This window comes from Ruditapes philippinarum, unplaced genomic scaffold, assembly GCF_026571515.1.
Source record: "Ruditapes philippinarum isolate M1 unplaced genomic scaffold, ASM2657151v2 ctg5585_1_1_1_1, whole genome shotgun sequence".
Lineage (NCBI taxonomy): Eukaryota > Metazoa > Mollusca > Bivalvia > Venerida > Veneridae > Ruditapes > Ruditapes philippinarum.
Window position 1 is genome coordinate 2,821 of NW_026859320.1, and position 16,062 is coordinate 18,882.

Here is a 16,062-nt window from a genome sequence, read left to right on the forward strand (position 1 = left end):
AAAGGAAAAAAGGTCGCGTAGACTATAAAAAAAATGATCGAAGGAGAACCGTGGATTTCGGACGACAATGGAGAAGAGGTAAATAAGTTGCCGACTGCTTCTGCGGGTTTTATTGGAGGAATCGAAGCCCTGTGGGATTTCAGTTTGTGAGAAGCAAGCGTTCTGCTGATTCTGAGGACTCAGATCTGGATAGCATGAAGGAGGAATTGAAAAAATTAGAAAAAGAAAGAAAAAAGAGCTTATCGTCCAGCGGGAGAAGGCAGAATTAAGACGCAAACTTAAAGAAAAGAGAGACGCTGTAAAATCTTTAAAGGGTAACGATTTTTCGTCTATTTCTATCTCGTTGTCTGATGCTAAAGAATCGAAGAAAATTTGCTCAAAAAAAGTAAACAAGAGCTCTCCTTTGCAGAAAAGTCAGGATAAAAAAGTAACTTTAAACTCTTTTCTCATTTTTATACGTTATTTTCAACTACACAGCAACAAAAAAGAACAAAAAAACGTATCTTCGCTAAAAATTCATCACCGGGACTTACGCCTAACTTAAACCAATGTCCCGAAATATATTGAGTGCAGTATAGAATTTAAGCGCGCGCAACGTAACTACCAAAACGAGGCCATCCAATCAAAATCCCCGAACATATGAGACAGCTTCCGAGAGACACAGACTACCGATATTGAAAGTAGAAAGATAAGGATTTCTTACTGAAATAGTTTATTTTCGTATCTTAAACGGTTCCTTTTTGTTTTTCATAGTTTTGACTCACTGTTGATGTTTTTGTCTTCCATTTACTATTAATTTAAAAACGGTGGCTTAAATTTAAAACTTTAAACCCCCGAAAATACGGGTCAACAGCATAAGTAATTTTGTTCAGTTGATGAAATCAGACTTACATACTGTAGCGTCTATGTTTTATATCTTAAAATGTATTTAGAACCAGTAATTGAAGGAGGGCAGTCGTAGATATTATCATTGTCATTACATATCAGCTGATCAGTGTCACATGATTTCTCACTTTCACTTCCTACTCCTAGTCCTGTAGTCTATGTATCTTTTATAATTTTCTACTTGATGCGACAGTAAACAGGTCTAGCAAAATATAATCTGATAATGGTCAATTGTACCGTTACTGGTAGTGTATACGAATCAAAGGACATTTAACATGCCTCATGATTCTGTCACTATACTCACTGAACGCCCAAAAAAGAAAATAGCCAATGTTAAACTGCCAATAAACATTGGTCAGATACTGTATACATGCATACTGTATGTATGCGGCTGTATATATCAATGTATATGTATCTCTCTCCAACAACAGGGACGATAATAGAGCAGTTTCATTTTTATGCCCCCATTATAGGGTGGAAGGGCATATAGATTTGCCTTTGTCTGTCCAAGTGTATTGTGTATTCTTATGAACATTGTGCTACACATAGCTCTAAAAATTGTTTGACCTAGTGACCTAGAGTAATGAAAATTTTTAATACAGGAATGTTGGTCAGCATGTAGAGTTATGCACCTGGGGTGTCTTGTGGACTAATTAAGTATTTTTTAGAGTTATTGCCCTTGACTTTATAAAAATATTCAATTTTCAACTTGTGTCTCGCCTTGCCAAAAAAGTATTTAGCCTTGAGTCATGAAATGTTGTTAAGCATGTAAAGTTGTGCACCTGGGACTTTGCTTGTGGATTAAATCATTATTTGTAGAGTTATTGCCCTTGACGTAGTTAAAATCTGCATTTTTCAATCTGTGCCAAGCATAGTCCAAAAGTATTTGACCTAAAGTCATGAAACTTTATAGAAATTTTAGTCAGCATGTGTTACATTGAATACTTAAGTTATTCAATTAAACCATTTTCTTTCAGCCCTTCAGTTAAACTCGAAATTTTTATTTTACAGAAATAAAACAACAGAATGATTCTGCAATATGCTGTGGTGCTATGTTTAATATGCTGTACATGGGGATACCATAATAATAGGCCAATAATAGGTATACAGTTATTATCAATGAAAAGACAATCATAATTATGATTCAACATTGTTAGGAAGTATATCATGTTATTGTGTTATTCATAAAGAAACTTGTTTTAGGATTATGAATATTCATTTGTTTGGTTTTTACAGAATTTATTTTAGTTCGATTATGTGGAACCAACCAGTACTGAGCAATAAGTGTAAAGTTTCTTGCTCAAGGAAACAATGACTTGCCCCTGACAGGGTTTGAACCCATGCAGCTAGTGATCATTAGATTACTAGTTTGACGCATTAACCACCCGGCCATGCCGCTATTTATTCATTTGTTTGTTAACTCTTTATCAAGCAGTCATTATTTTGTTTTTAGCTCACCTCAACACTTTGTGCATAGAGGTGAGCATTTTTAGTATCTGTGTGTCTGTGGTTTGTCGCCTATTGTTCATGGCTATTTGCAATATATTTAAACAACATCATTCTCCTCCTGAACCGATAAGCAGATTTTGATCAAACTTCAGGAATGATCATTAATAGGTGACCCTTTACAACAGATATGCAAGTGATTTCAGTCTGATACATACGTAAGTCACAGAAGCTAAAAATAAAGTTTAAGAAATGTTCTTATCCCAAAGGGTAATGTCTTTTGCTTAACTGCATTAAAGGTTGTTCACAATGTTTTTGCTGTTCATGATTATAAGATTTTAATCCAGTTTTAAAGGGAGACACAGGCAAAATTTTAATATCTTAGTTTTGAATTTTTCAGTCTTTATTCTGTAAATGACCTCAAAAATGAATATATTAGACAGTCCAAAAAACAAAACCTTTCTCCATATAAATAATAAAATGGTGTTTTCCTAACTTGACCCGCGTAGGTCAGGTTAGAGCGCTAAGATTTCACAATAGTTGTCACTGGAACTCTGGAAACGTTAAAGAACATGTCAAATCAATTACTTAGACGTGTTTAAATCATACAATATCCACAATATCTCTTATTGTAACTTCCTGGGTTTTGTTCAAGCCACATGACTTGTTTTTACAGTATTCGGTGATTCTGCTCAGGCGTCTAAATTTCGATCAACATATGCAGACATATGAAAGCTTCAAACCCAAAATACATAGAAATATATACAAAAATTAGTGCTTTGACTTTAAGAAATGTCATTTTAAGGTGATTTGAGTACACAAGATCATTTTGATATTTTTGTCATTATTTTGCCTGAGTATCCCTTTAAATGATCAATTCTACTTTATGCTATCAGAAGAAAATGATGGAAAAATAAGCAGAAAACACAAAAATTTTATTATTTTCTAGGTGTTTTAGCCCAAGAGACTGATTCGGAGTCGAAACATTATGGAGATACCTTTATTCCAGCTGCTTATTTCAAATATGTGGAAATGGCAGGAGCCAGAGCTGTTCCTATATTGTAAGTAACTAAACAATATACGAGCTGCGCCATGACAAAACCAACATAATGGGTTTGCGACCAGCATGGATCCAGACCAGCCTGCGCATCCGCGCAGTCTGATCAGGATCCATGCTGTTCGCTATTAGTTTCTCTACTTGTAATAGGGTTTGTAAGTGAACAGCATGGATCCTCATCAGACTGCTTGGATGCGCAGGCTGGTCTGGATCCATGCTGGTTGCAAACCCATTACGTTGGTTTTGTCATGGCGCGGCTATAATAATCTCTTGCTATTTAATGTGTCTGGATCTGTGCAAATTTACATAGGATTTTTACCAATAGTCAATTTTGAAGATCCATATGGAGTTCATCCTTTATGACAAGGGTATAAATCATGGATGTCAATTTGCAGAAGAAATTATCTTTAACATTTCTATACAAATTTATGAGTGTACATTGTACACAATAAACATAAGAACTAATTAAAGGGTTTCATACTCATTTCAAGATGTGATGAGACCCCTGCCAAATTTCGGATTTCTTGTTTTACTAAATTCACAATAAATGAAATAATTAAATACAATTACTCTAATTAGATTATTAAGTTGCCTGTTTAAAACCTCATCAATTAAATATATATTATCCAGGATATAAATTAAAACACTGGCAAATTGATGATGATTTATGAAAAAAAGGTTATTTGCATTTTTTTTAAGCTTTCTATAGTGGTTATTATAGTTCATTTATTCTTCACCTGTATGTTTTATTACTAAAAAAGACTGTTTCTTATTCTATAATGCTAAAATAAAATTTATATTTTCAGTGTGAAGAAAGGACAGGCTTATTATGATCACATATTCAGTTCAATCAATGGGTGAGACTTAGAAATATTATAAAAAATATTAATTCTGTTAAAACACAAAAGGCATTATAAATAACCAAATTAAAAAAGTAATCAAATCTTATAATAATTCAATAATGGCAAAACTTAATTAAAAAATCAGTAGCATATTATTAAACTCAAAGACTGTTTAATCATAGCCAAAAATAGGCATTTTAGATCTTATTTCTTAAAAAAAAACACCACCAATCTGCATGATATCCATCTATATGAGATCTTGAAATGACTTTTGAAATTATTTTGCAATATGACGTGACTCATATGAAATTACATGATTAAATCCAATTTTTGGAACAATTATATGAAATTTCTAGCCAATTATATATTTGCTTATATACCGGTACATGTAATTGTAGAGTTTTGTTTCCTGGTGGTGGTGTCAACATACTGACTTCAGAGTATGCTAAAGCAGCACAGATTCTCTATAGATCAGCTATCAAGGTTAGATGTCATTATATGTAAATAAGTCTTGTGTATAAGACCAAACTCTCTTTTATTAAAATCAAACCATAATAAAGGTATGATGCTTATCAGATTTAAGGCCCATTGTGCTGCAGAAATGCTTTCATTGTTAAATTATTTCTCTAAAACTGTTTATTTTTTATACATCTTGTTACAGTTTGACAACCTGAATTATCTTTTGCATCTTTAGCTCTGTTGGCACTAAGTATAATTATACTGAATTTGTATTTTGTATGGAAGTCAAAATACTACTGTGTTTACATTTTGCTAACTTAACAATGACTGTAATGAGGACTCAACAGAGAGCCAGATTTTCCCATCTGTGAGGCTCTGCATGTTGAGTGCAACTTCTTAAGCTGTTAAAATTTAACATGCTCTATATCCATTATTTTAACATTATTAAAAACATCTTTGATATGTAAATGTCAAAACAACTAGAATTCACTTGATTCTACATTCTACGGTATAAAGTTTATCAGACATATACCGACTGGCTTGTCTCTATACAGGTGACCATCAACTTCCATTTTGCCACTTGAATTCAGGTTAATTTATATAGATAGAAATCCTAAACAATAAAAGAATCCTACATCAGATGCTGCTACTGACTGTAAGATCTGGCTTAAAGGCAGTAGTGACTATGGGTTCTCCTAATTTCTACTATATACATGTATAATTACCTTTCTACTATATATAATTACATGAGAGCCAGATTTTCCCATCTGTGATTAAGGCTCTGCAGCCGGATATTCCCATTTCTGATGGATTATTATTTGTAGTAATTATACATGTTGTTTGTAAAAAAGGATGTTATAAAGACATATTTTTATTAAGCATTTTTATATATATATATACGGTATATATACTGTATCGCATGTAGCATGTGAATTTAAAACTTCATTCATTAAGGTTGAATGACATTATCATAAGCACGCTTAAAATCTTTTTATTGATGCGTTGGAATGTTAAAAATTTTATAGCACATAACACGTAACTTGTATTATGCCCTCAGTGTTCTTGTTTGAACCTCTTGTATATATAAGTTCCAACTTCCTGTTTGTATTTTGTTTGTAATAAACCAACTTTATGCAAGATAATAAAAAAAGGTTGTTTCCACAAAGTTAGATACTGTATGTAATAACACAGTTTTTTTAACAGGCCAATCAAAATGGTGACTATTTTCCGTTATGGGGAACATGTCTGGGATTCCAACTTTTAACAGCATTGGCAACAGGGAAGGATTTAATGACCGAGTTTGATGCTGAAAACTTGATGCTGCCTCTCAACTTTTCTGATGGTGAGTTTTTCTTTAAGTAAGTTTGACTCTAAGGAAGTGTAGTTTTTACATGACTTTGTGTGTTTGGAAGTTCTTCTGAGTCACTGTTGTAGCTTAGCATTGGATAACAGCATAATTGTTTGTCTGATTAAGAGACAGTGTTTCACACTCGAGAATCACATTGGTTTATCAGGTCATACTTTATGTTGAGCAGGTCATACTATGGGGTCCAAAAACAAAATAATAATTGCAATGTTTGTCCAAACTACCAGTTACAGTGGAAGGTTGGGTTAGTGTTGGTAGTATACCCTCTTAGTCTGGATATTTAAGCCAATATGAATTCACCAGAGCACAGTTCAGCCAACTTGTGGTTCCTGGGAAGGCTGTCAGGCAGTTTACCAGTACTAGTTGCCTTTACTTTTCGTGGAAGTTATAACTTTTGTACAAAACAAGCACAGGTACAGTGCAATTGACCATAGAAAAGATTTCATGATCAGCCACAATTGAAATCGAACTCAAATCCCGATTCACAGTCAAATGCTTTAGATATAGAGCTATTCAGATGGTTTTTACTTACAGTGTGACTCTAGCTGATATTTTATATGGATTAGGGCTGGTTTGTAGACATACAGATTAGTATATTGGATTTTCTCTGTAATTTCTAGGTTACAAAGACAGCAGACTATATGGAAACCTTCCAGATGATGTCTTTCATTACCTTTCAAAAGAAAATGTGACTACAAACTACCATCACTATGGTATCACACCCACTGATTTTCAGTTTTCAGTAGATTTAACAAAATATTTTAGAATTTTGTCTACAAATGTTGATAGAAATGGCAAGGAGTTTGTTTCAACAATTGAAGGTGTGTATAAATAATGTTATTATCTAGTCAGCTTTTAATCTTTTGTCAAAATTATGATCTTTATTACCTCCCTTTTTGAACTAAGTTTTATTACCTCCCTTGAACTGATTTGTATTACAGTACATGTACTTTCATTTTTTTTTTACAACTATTTTGAAAAAAGGTCATAGCTTAAAGAGTGATGTCAAGTTTTATTACAATTGTTTTCATTATATTGAAAAAAATGCCTATTTTAAAACCAATACTAGTAGTGCATGTATTATCATTTGTTATGTATAAAATTAGGGGGCCTTGTGGCCCAGTGGTTAAGGCCCCAGTGGTGAAGGCCGCTGTAGGTTCGATCCTCACTCGGTCGAATTCTTTCATGTGAGGAAGCCATCCAGCTGGCTTACGGATCAAATTCTTTCATGTGAGGAAGCCATCCAGCTGGCTTACGGAAGGTCGGTAGTTCTACCCAGGTGCCAGCTCGTGCCTGAAATAATGCCCAGAGGGGCACCTGGGGTCTTCCTCCACCAATAAAGCTGGAAAAAATCGACGAAAAATCTCGGCGGGACGCTCTAGGATGGCCGGACTTGAGTGTACGGTCGCCCATATGGGCTTTCCGGCGGCGACCTTAATTAAACGCATTTAAAAAAAAAAAAAGTATAGAATTATATAAATTTTGTCATTGACATTAATTGTTCTAGCAGATTCCAAGTTATATTCTTTTTTGTTGTCTGTAACTTAATTTGTGACAAAGACAAATAAAGTAGTTACAATGACTACAAGCCCAAGGGTTGCTAGTTTTACTACATTAACTTAATTAACTAGTCATTTGGATGAAATTTTAACTGAGGTCCTGTCTATTTGTGTTTAATTCCTACAAGTGTATGAACACCTATTGAATAGTTGTCTCCGAAACATGAATTGACAAACACATTGTGAGTTATCTCTTACCTTCTCTACTGCTGGTTATAGAAAATTATGTATGAAGAAAAAAATAAATACCTATATTTATTAATATACTAAGATATTTCAACATGCAAATGAATGTAAACCTTCTCCGTTGTTGTTTAAAACTTGTTTGAAATTTATTTTTGTACACTGTCTTGTCATATAAATATTGTATTGTGTATCCTCACGGGCCATGTGGCCTTATGGAATTTGAATAATAAACTTATTTATTATATAATTAAAATTAAACACTTTTCTTTCTAAAAGGGGAAATGAGAGATACAAAAAAAATGGTAAAAGAAAAAAAGAAAGAAAGAAAAAGTTGACCCTTCTGGGGTTTGAACCCATGGCCCTAAGTTTCAATGCAGTTGACATTAATTCTAGCCTAACTCTTCAAAGCGGAGGTAATACAGTAGGATGGTCATACTTTAAAGGTACAAAAACAAAACATATATGAAATGCTTCTCCTCTGGCCATTTGGTCATTATACAAGTATCTGTCCATAGAAAAATTCACAGAGCTATAAAACATAATAAAATTTCAGTATTTTGCGACAGAAAATAGAACTTTGTTCATAAAAGCATGAAATTATGTACTAATCATCAAAATAGGTCGGCTCTTTGAAAATTAAAAACAAGAAAAAAGTGTTTTTATAGGGTGATAAAATTAAATATATCCCTTCATAATTGAGGTATAGTTGGAAAATGGGAAATATACATAACTTATATTTTACTTAATCTAATAATTTCTGAAATATACAAAATAGTATTAGTACCTTGCAATGTTATCAAAATATTTTAAATTTACATTGCACACATCTTTACAGTTAGATACATGTGTATTCCAATCTTACCGGTATATACAGTACTGAAACATAAATTGCAGATTTACTGTAACATCATCATAAAGTGTTCTTTTAATAATAATTACAAGGTACTAACAACAAGGTTATGCTGAAAACTTTATATTCACTTTATATTCAAGCTTCATAAGAATCATTTTTTCATTGCTTATACTCATAGGTTTGATGTGAAATACAAACGTAAATGTAAGAAAAAAAAAGCAGAGCGTTGGCCTAGTAGTTAAGGTGTCTGCATCTCAACCCATGGATCATCGGCTAGAGCTCTAATTGGGTTACGACCATGTTCCTCCATATGACACCAGTACTGGTTGGTTCAAGGAAGCGGACTTGAAAGTGATTAATATTAGTTGCAAGAACTTGTTTTGCAATCAAGCTTGAATAAATATGTTTAAACCAAGAAAAAATAACATGATGATGAAATGCTGCTTTTTTGTGAACATAGTGGCCTACTGTTGGTTTTTGGGGGCGCAAGCCCCCAATGTAATTACGATACTTACTTACTACCTTCTGAACGCATTTAGGCTATCTAGCTGCGCTGAGCAAAAATAGTTCCAATATTTTGCCATAATATTCAGATCATCATAATACCTTATCTAATTTAAAATTGACTGGTCATTTTATTACTTCATTTTAAATCCTTTTATCACAAAATTACAAATACCATTGCTTTACGCGATTTGAATATTACTACGCTAGCAGTCGATAAAAATTTAATGAGAACCAGTTTATTTGTTCTACCTTCTGGTTCCCGATGCATGAGAGCCAAAGTACTTACAAAAAGTTGGTGCCAATTTTATCAAGTCATAAATTAACTAACTATCATATAGAACACAATAATTCAGGAAGATGGAATACGATTTTCAAATTAGATAACTTTCAACAGTTCAAGCTTAAAATGGTTAAAAAGTGCGAATGACAGAGTAAAAATTTGTATGCGTATGAATACGAACTATTTTCCCTCTGACGTCATTTTCCCGAAATCGCCATCTTGGTCAGTTATTCCGAGTAAAGGTTGAGAAGATCTGCTATCAATTAGGAAGTCACAGCTATTACGTTGATATTTTGGTTGCAATCAATTCCGTATGTATAATCAAGTTTTTCTTCACAATCTGGTTAAAGCTATTGATATATTTCGCTTGATAGACTGCTAATTTTAGTGCAGTGTCAGCTCGGCCCTAAAACGTACTCGGCCCCGTGTCAGCTCGGCCTTTTTTCAACTCGGTCCACTTTTCAATTTTATTAACATATTGGTTTTTCTTATCATTTTTTATTGTTGAAACCACATAATTAATATCTGGACTTATTCAGAAACCTGGAAAGATATTTTTTCTTAAATTATTATTACATTTTTTGACTACTTTTTGAACACATCTCTATCAGTCTATTACACAATTTACTGTATTAGCTATCTAAGCTTAACAAGATAGGCCCAAAACTTGTCATGATATACAGGTAAAATATAATAATTGGTGAAAAATGATAGTTTTCAATTTTATGATCATGATTTTTGCAAGCGACTGGAGGTACTGCCCCAGACCTGTAATGAATAAAATCCTATCCTATGAGAGGTCCCAAAATTTAAAGGACTAGTATAATAATTATAATTGTTAAATACAATATGACCCCTGCAGGACAGGGCAGACCGTGAGACAGGGCGGACCGTACCAGGGCGGACTGTGACTTGAGACTAGGCGGACCGTATTTTGGGACATCAATAATTTAATACTTTTATTACATTAGTCCACATATAAATACTTTTTAAATCACGGTCCGCCTAATCTTGAGTCACAGTCCGCCCTGTCCGTAATTCAATATGACTTAAAATAAGATATACTTATTTCATACATGTAGATCTGATTTTCACGGTTTTGCCTTCATCAGATGTACTGATGATGTAGGATTTCATGATATTTATGGTCAGTCCATAATTTTATAGATTTTTTATTTGTAAATTTATAGACATTTATATCTGAAAAAAGTAGTTGTATTAAAATTCAAAACCACAGGTCGATAATAATAAGAATTAAGATAACTGATTATATTATTAAATATAACAGATTCCAGATAATGTGAATATCGGCATATTTTACGCTTTAAAATCAACTAAAAACGTACAAGCTTAGGTTTACCGTTAACAATTTGTTGCGTTCATTTACGCACTCTGTAAATTAATTACGCAAAGAATGTGAATTTGAAGTGTTTTTGGTGTGTACTTTCATTTTCGAAACAGCTGATTGACCGCTTCCATTTAACAGTTGAACTGTGTATCTATTTCCAATTAATACCTGTCAAGATACTTTCAACTATTTTTCTCTGTAAACCAGTCAAATAACGTCTTTATTGCTTACGTGCTGATAAAATAATTGTTCTATTTTCTTGATAATTGTAAGGATTTATTAATACACATGTTGTGCATGGTTGCTTCAAGGGCTAATCAAATTGACATTTTTTTCACACAACTCTGTTGCCGGGAAACTTGATAAACTTACTTCATAAACCTCAGATCCCCTTTCAAAATTCCATTTTTTTTTAGTTCCGTCCATTGTTTTCTCGTTTAGGGCACACACATTTTTTACTTGGGGACCATATGCCGCTTTTCATGGAATGGCACTAACGTGTCACATTGAAGGTTCCATGATAACCGCCATATAAACACATCTGCGGATGTTTCAAAATTCTAAATTTTACCAGTTCATGTTAAATGTTGAATTCTGCTTAAGCCGGTGCTAGGGGGCGTGGACGGTAACTTGCACTTTCCAGTTCCGTCCATGAACAGGCTCAATCAAACCGAGCCTGCAACATTTTCAATATTGCCGTGTTAGGCTTTCTTTAGGGATTCTGTATTTATCTATTTCATTACCTTTGTTGATATAAACAATCAATAAAAACAACTTGTCTTTAGCAGCGGAATTTTATATACATCATATTAAGTCATCATTACTTTTATTGTTTAACATCTATTTGATTATTATACTAATAGTATTCATGGAATTGGTAGAGGAATAGGCAGTGGCTAGCAGTATGAACCAGTATTGGCTGTATGCGAGTCAAATACGACTAGCATATACTCACTGTTGAGGCTAGCTGTACAGCATTTTAAAAATGAGTTGCCTAAAACAATAATATGCAAACTTGTTTTTCTAAAAGAAGATTTTATTGAATATCATATACAATTTCAGTCAATGCGAAAGTAAAAAAAAATTCCACCCGCAAGGACTGGTATCCTTAGACTGATGATTTTTCCCCCGCCCTGACTCTGACAGGGTTTTTTTGTAGGTATGGGGGAGGGATATTGCCATAATTATAAAGAAAAATATTTAGCATATATGAATTATCAGACTCAACTATAAGATACTAAAGAAAAAAATATACAGAAACATAATTGATAAAACATTAGTATAATTCACAAGAAAACAATACATGTACATCTTTCAAAGGTTTAATTTTGAAGATTGGAGAAAAAATATGTTTTGGTAAAGAAATTAAACCGAGACAAGATGGTGGCTTACATTACTTAGCAAAAACTGGTCGTATCCTGCGGTGATTTTGGTTATCTTGGTCTGTGAATACAAGCAAAAATTAAAAAGATAGATCGATCTTTGAAGCTTTGCATATTTCAGAAGGCCAAAAATTGTTTCAAACTGGCTGAAATTTTATTCGGACATGACAACTGACTGTATCGAAATTTTATGTCGACCCTACTGATTTTTTAGTTGGCGAGGTCCGAGGACCGACAGCCTTTCGCACAGACTGCAATTTACAGTTGGTATAGTAATTTGTAGTGTTTGATGATCAAAAGATTTTTTTTCCTTCTGAAAATCATGGAGTTGAATAATTTAAATCTGTGTGAAAGCGCAAAGAGAAAGAGACTGAAAATTAATTTATTATATTTTTATGGACATTATTTATATAGATACATTTGTAATCAAACATGTGGGTCAATTTCCAACAGTAGTTGAATTATGACAAAGTATTTTTAATAATTTTATTTCACTTTTAGCTACTTGAAAATTTCATGCTGGATGTTTGCTTACCATTACATTTTGCATAAGAGCTCTATGATTGACATTAAAGTCCACGGGCCAATTCATTTCTCATATATCTTTCCGATATCTTGTTATAATATAAAGGCTGAACGTCATCGTAGAATTATTAGGAAAAAATATATATGTTCATTCTTTGTAAAAAATGTTAGAAGACTTGCAAGTTACCAATTTTATCATTGCATTTATTTATTATTGAAAAAATGCTGAACGGCTATCCTCAACAGTGTGTATAGGCTAGAACTTTCAGTTTGCATTTAGGGTCAAAATATATTGTTACAGTCATGACAGCTTTCCCGTTGCTGTCAACAAACTTTAACCTTTCATAACTTTTCAGATCTTGGTGTATTGTCTTCATACTTGGCCACAACAACCCTTCAAATAGACCAGACTAAACTTGACCTCCATATAAACATTCAAGGTAAAATATTTAAATTTTCCTGATTTTTGCTATTAGTGGCTATGACTTTTGTTATTTTTGAATGGATTGTCTTCAAACTTGTACGCAACAATCTTTCAGGATAGGACCTGATTCACTCATTAATGTCCTTGAAGCTTTTGTGATCAGAAGTTGTGTAGAATAATACAAATACAGAACAATTTCATTTACTTGGTTTTGCAATTTCTGAGACAATGGATTTTAAAGATAGTTGTTTTTCTTAAAATTTAAGGACAGTATAGTAGATTGAAAAGACATTTAGTACATACTGTATATACACTATAACTACTATAGTATACTATAAAAATCTTTGTTCTTGGACAATTTTGAACAAATTGTTTTCTTAAACAGTGTAAGAAATTAGGATTTGAATCGACTAGCCTGGTAGGACTACCAGATTGGAATATTAACTAGCCCAAAAGACATTTTCTCTGGCACGATTAATTTGTTCAAAACAGTTGTTTTATATTGCCTCTTAAAATACAGTAGCTTGGTCAGGCCTGTTACTGTGAAAAGTTGGTAGCCCGAGGAGAAATTTAGTATTCAGGGGCTATAGGACTACTGCTAATTTCTAACACTGCTTAAATTATTGATTTGACTATTGATTTCAACTAACATAATTATTGGGATACTATATGTATATCTAATAATAATATATTTTATCTTTCCAACTTTCTGTTTCAGATGGTCGCCTACATGTCAGATTTGTAAATGGAACGGCACGATATCGATTTTAAGGATGCTTTTAGGGTCAATGAGGATGAAATAAAATGTGAGACTGTCAATCTGACAAACCTTGCAGTGAATAAATGGTAAAAATGTTTCTTTCAGTAGCATGGCATTTAAGGAAGCGGTACATGATAATTTAGAAGTGGTTGTATATGATATTTCTTAATTATTATATTCTAATAGCTTTTTTTTTCTTTGACTTGTTTAAAGGCTGACACAGGATAGTTTATTTTTAAGTCAGTGAGCTTCTGTCACTGGATAGACTATTGTCACAAAAATCCAAATTTTTATAAAAAGGAATTACAGTGAATTTAAATATCATCTTATAGAATAGAAATTAGGAACAAAATTAATAACAAGAACAATTGTGACATGTAACATGTATTTAGGAATTCAGCTTTCCTTCCTTTTCACCTCAGAAGAATTCACATTAATTTAAAATAATGAATATTCACAATAAGCACTCCGACATATCTGACATATATGATTTCACTTAGCTGTCTATAGCTTATCAGAATCACTCACATTTATAAATTTAAATGATTTTGAAAAAAATTGCTGCTTAGCAAATAGATAAAATACTTGGGGTGTCTGTGGCGATTGGTTGACTTTAACCTTTAAGCCTTTCACTGCTGTAGGTTCGTGCTCTGCAAGTGTTTACGGATCATTTCATGTGAGAAAGCTATCTAGACCTCATTTATGGAACATTGATGGTACCCAGGTGCCTGAAATCATACACATAGGTGCACCAAGGTCTTCATCAAGCAGTAAAGCTGGAAATTGTGCTTTAAATTGCCCCCACCCCCTCCCCGAAAAAAAAAAAAAAACAAAAATAATGGAATTTTTTATATATTGCTGTTAACTTTTTCTTAAACAAATATTTCAGGAAACAGTGGCGTTTGTTATGATAGAACAGTAATAGCAGGAGTGATAAGGACAGATGCATGTAGATGTGTCTTCATGTCGGAAACACTAGAGAAATTGGACACATTTGGGTTTTCAAAACTTAAAGAAATTGAAATACCAGAATTGTCGAAAGCCTCATGAATATAGTAACTTGACTTATTATCTAATAGAGAAAAGAAAAGACATTGAGGAGAAAACTAGTCACCAGTCTTTCACCAAGAACATGAGATAACTTTCCAATATTTGAAATATTATAATATGTATAGAAACTTGAATGAGTGACATAATATGTATTGATATTGAATGAGGCGACCAGTTTTTCACCAGGAAAAATAAGATCACTTATCTATTTTTTAAATTGTATGAAACAGAACTCTATCAACTTCAAGCGTGAGAGTTTATCATGAAGAACATGAGATAACTTGTAGAACAGAACCACATTTGAATATAGAGGCGCCAGTTCATCACCAAGAAGATGAGCTAACTTATCAATGTTTGAAATCTGTTATACCCCTGCACAACAAAGTTGTAAGGGGGCTATACTGGAATCAGCTTGTCCGGCCGTCGGGCGTCCGTCGCTTTTTTCATGCTCCGTCCATAAAATTAAGATTCCTTTGACCCACAGTCTTCAATATTTGGCATGGAAGGTAAGTCATGATTAGTAGAATGACCTCCATTAATTTTGAGAACACAAGTCAAAGGTCAAGGTCACAGGGGGTCTTGACTAAAGAAAGCTTTTCTGCCCAAATAACTTAAGAATCCTTCGGGACCACAGTCTTCATATTTGGCATGGAGGTTAGTCATGATTAGTAGATGACCCCTATTTATTTTCAGGTCAAGGTCAATGGTCATCAGGGGCCTTGGCTAATTAAAAGCTTGTCCGCCCAATTACCTAAGAATCCTAGACCCATAGTTCTTAATATTTGGCATGGAGGTTAGTCAAGATTGAGTAGATAGTACCCCTATTGATTTTGAGTTTACGTGGGGCAAAGGTCAAGGTCAACAGGGGCTTTTATTACAATAAGCTTGTCTGCTCAAATGGTCTCATAATATTCATCATAAAACACCTGCCAGGCAAAGGCTGCATGAAAAAAATGGGGGGGGGAGGGCCCGTGTTATTGGACAAAGTTCATTCAATGGTCATTCAATATTTTAGTTTTTGAGGTCAGTTAGGTCCAAGGGTAAAGTTCACTTTGATCTTTTCTACTAAAACATGTAGAAATCATATAACTTAGCAATGCACTGGCTTTCTTCCGCTTCAGATTGGCTGCAGC

At 33.3% G+C, this 16,062-nt stretch overlaps 1 protein-coding gene across 1 annotated transcript; it reads left to right on the forward strand.

Annotated features, from left to right (window-relative positions):
- The first annotated feature begins 1,062 nt into the window (after positions 1-1,062).
- LOC132756072 (gamma-glutamyl hydrolase-like) lies at positions 1,063-6,954 on the forward strand. The gene is made up of 7 exons (XM_060747056.1): positions 1,063-1,085; positions 1,897-1,987; positions 3,281-3,392; positions 4,195-4,245; positions 4,629-4,713; positions 5,893-6,031; positions 6,676-6,954. Exons 2-7 carry the CDS (start codon positions 1,912-1,914, stop codon positions 6,888-6,890), a joined length of 678 nt encoding a protein of 225 aa, XP_060603039.1. The 5' UTR covers positions 1,063-1,085; positions 1,897-1,911; the 3' UTR covers positions 6,891-6,954.
- The last annotated feature ends 9,108 nt before the right edge of the window (positions 6,955-16,062 follow it).

Coding starts and splice junctions, on each gene's coding strand:
- LOC132756072 (XM_060747056.1), top strand. CDS start 1,912: ATGATTCTGCAATATGCTGTGGTGCTATGTTTAATATGCTGTACATGG. Junction 1,988..3,280: donor TAATAATAGGCCAATAATAG/GTATACAGTTAT, acceptor ATTATTTTCTAG/GTGTTTTAGCCCAAGAGACT. Junction 6,032..6,675: donor GCCTCTCAACTTTTCTGATG/GTGAGTTTTTCT, acceptor TGTAATTTCTAG/GTTACAAAGACAGCAGACTA.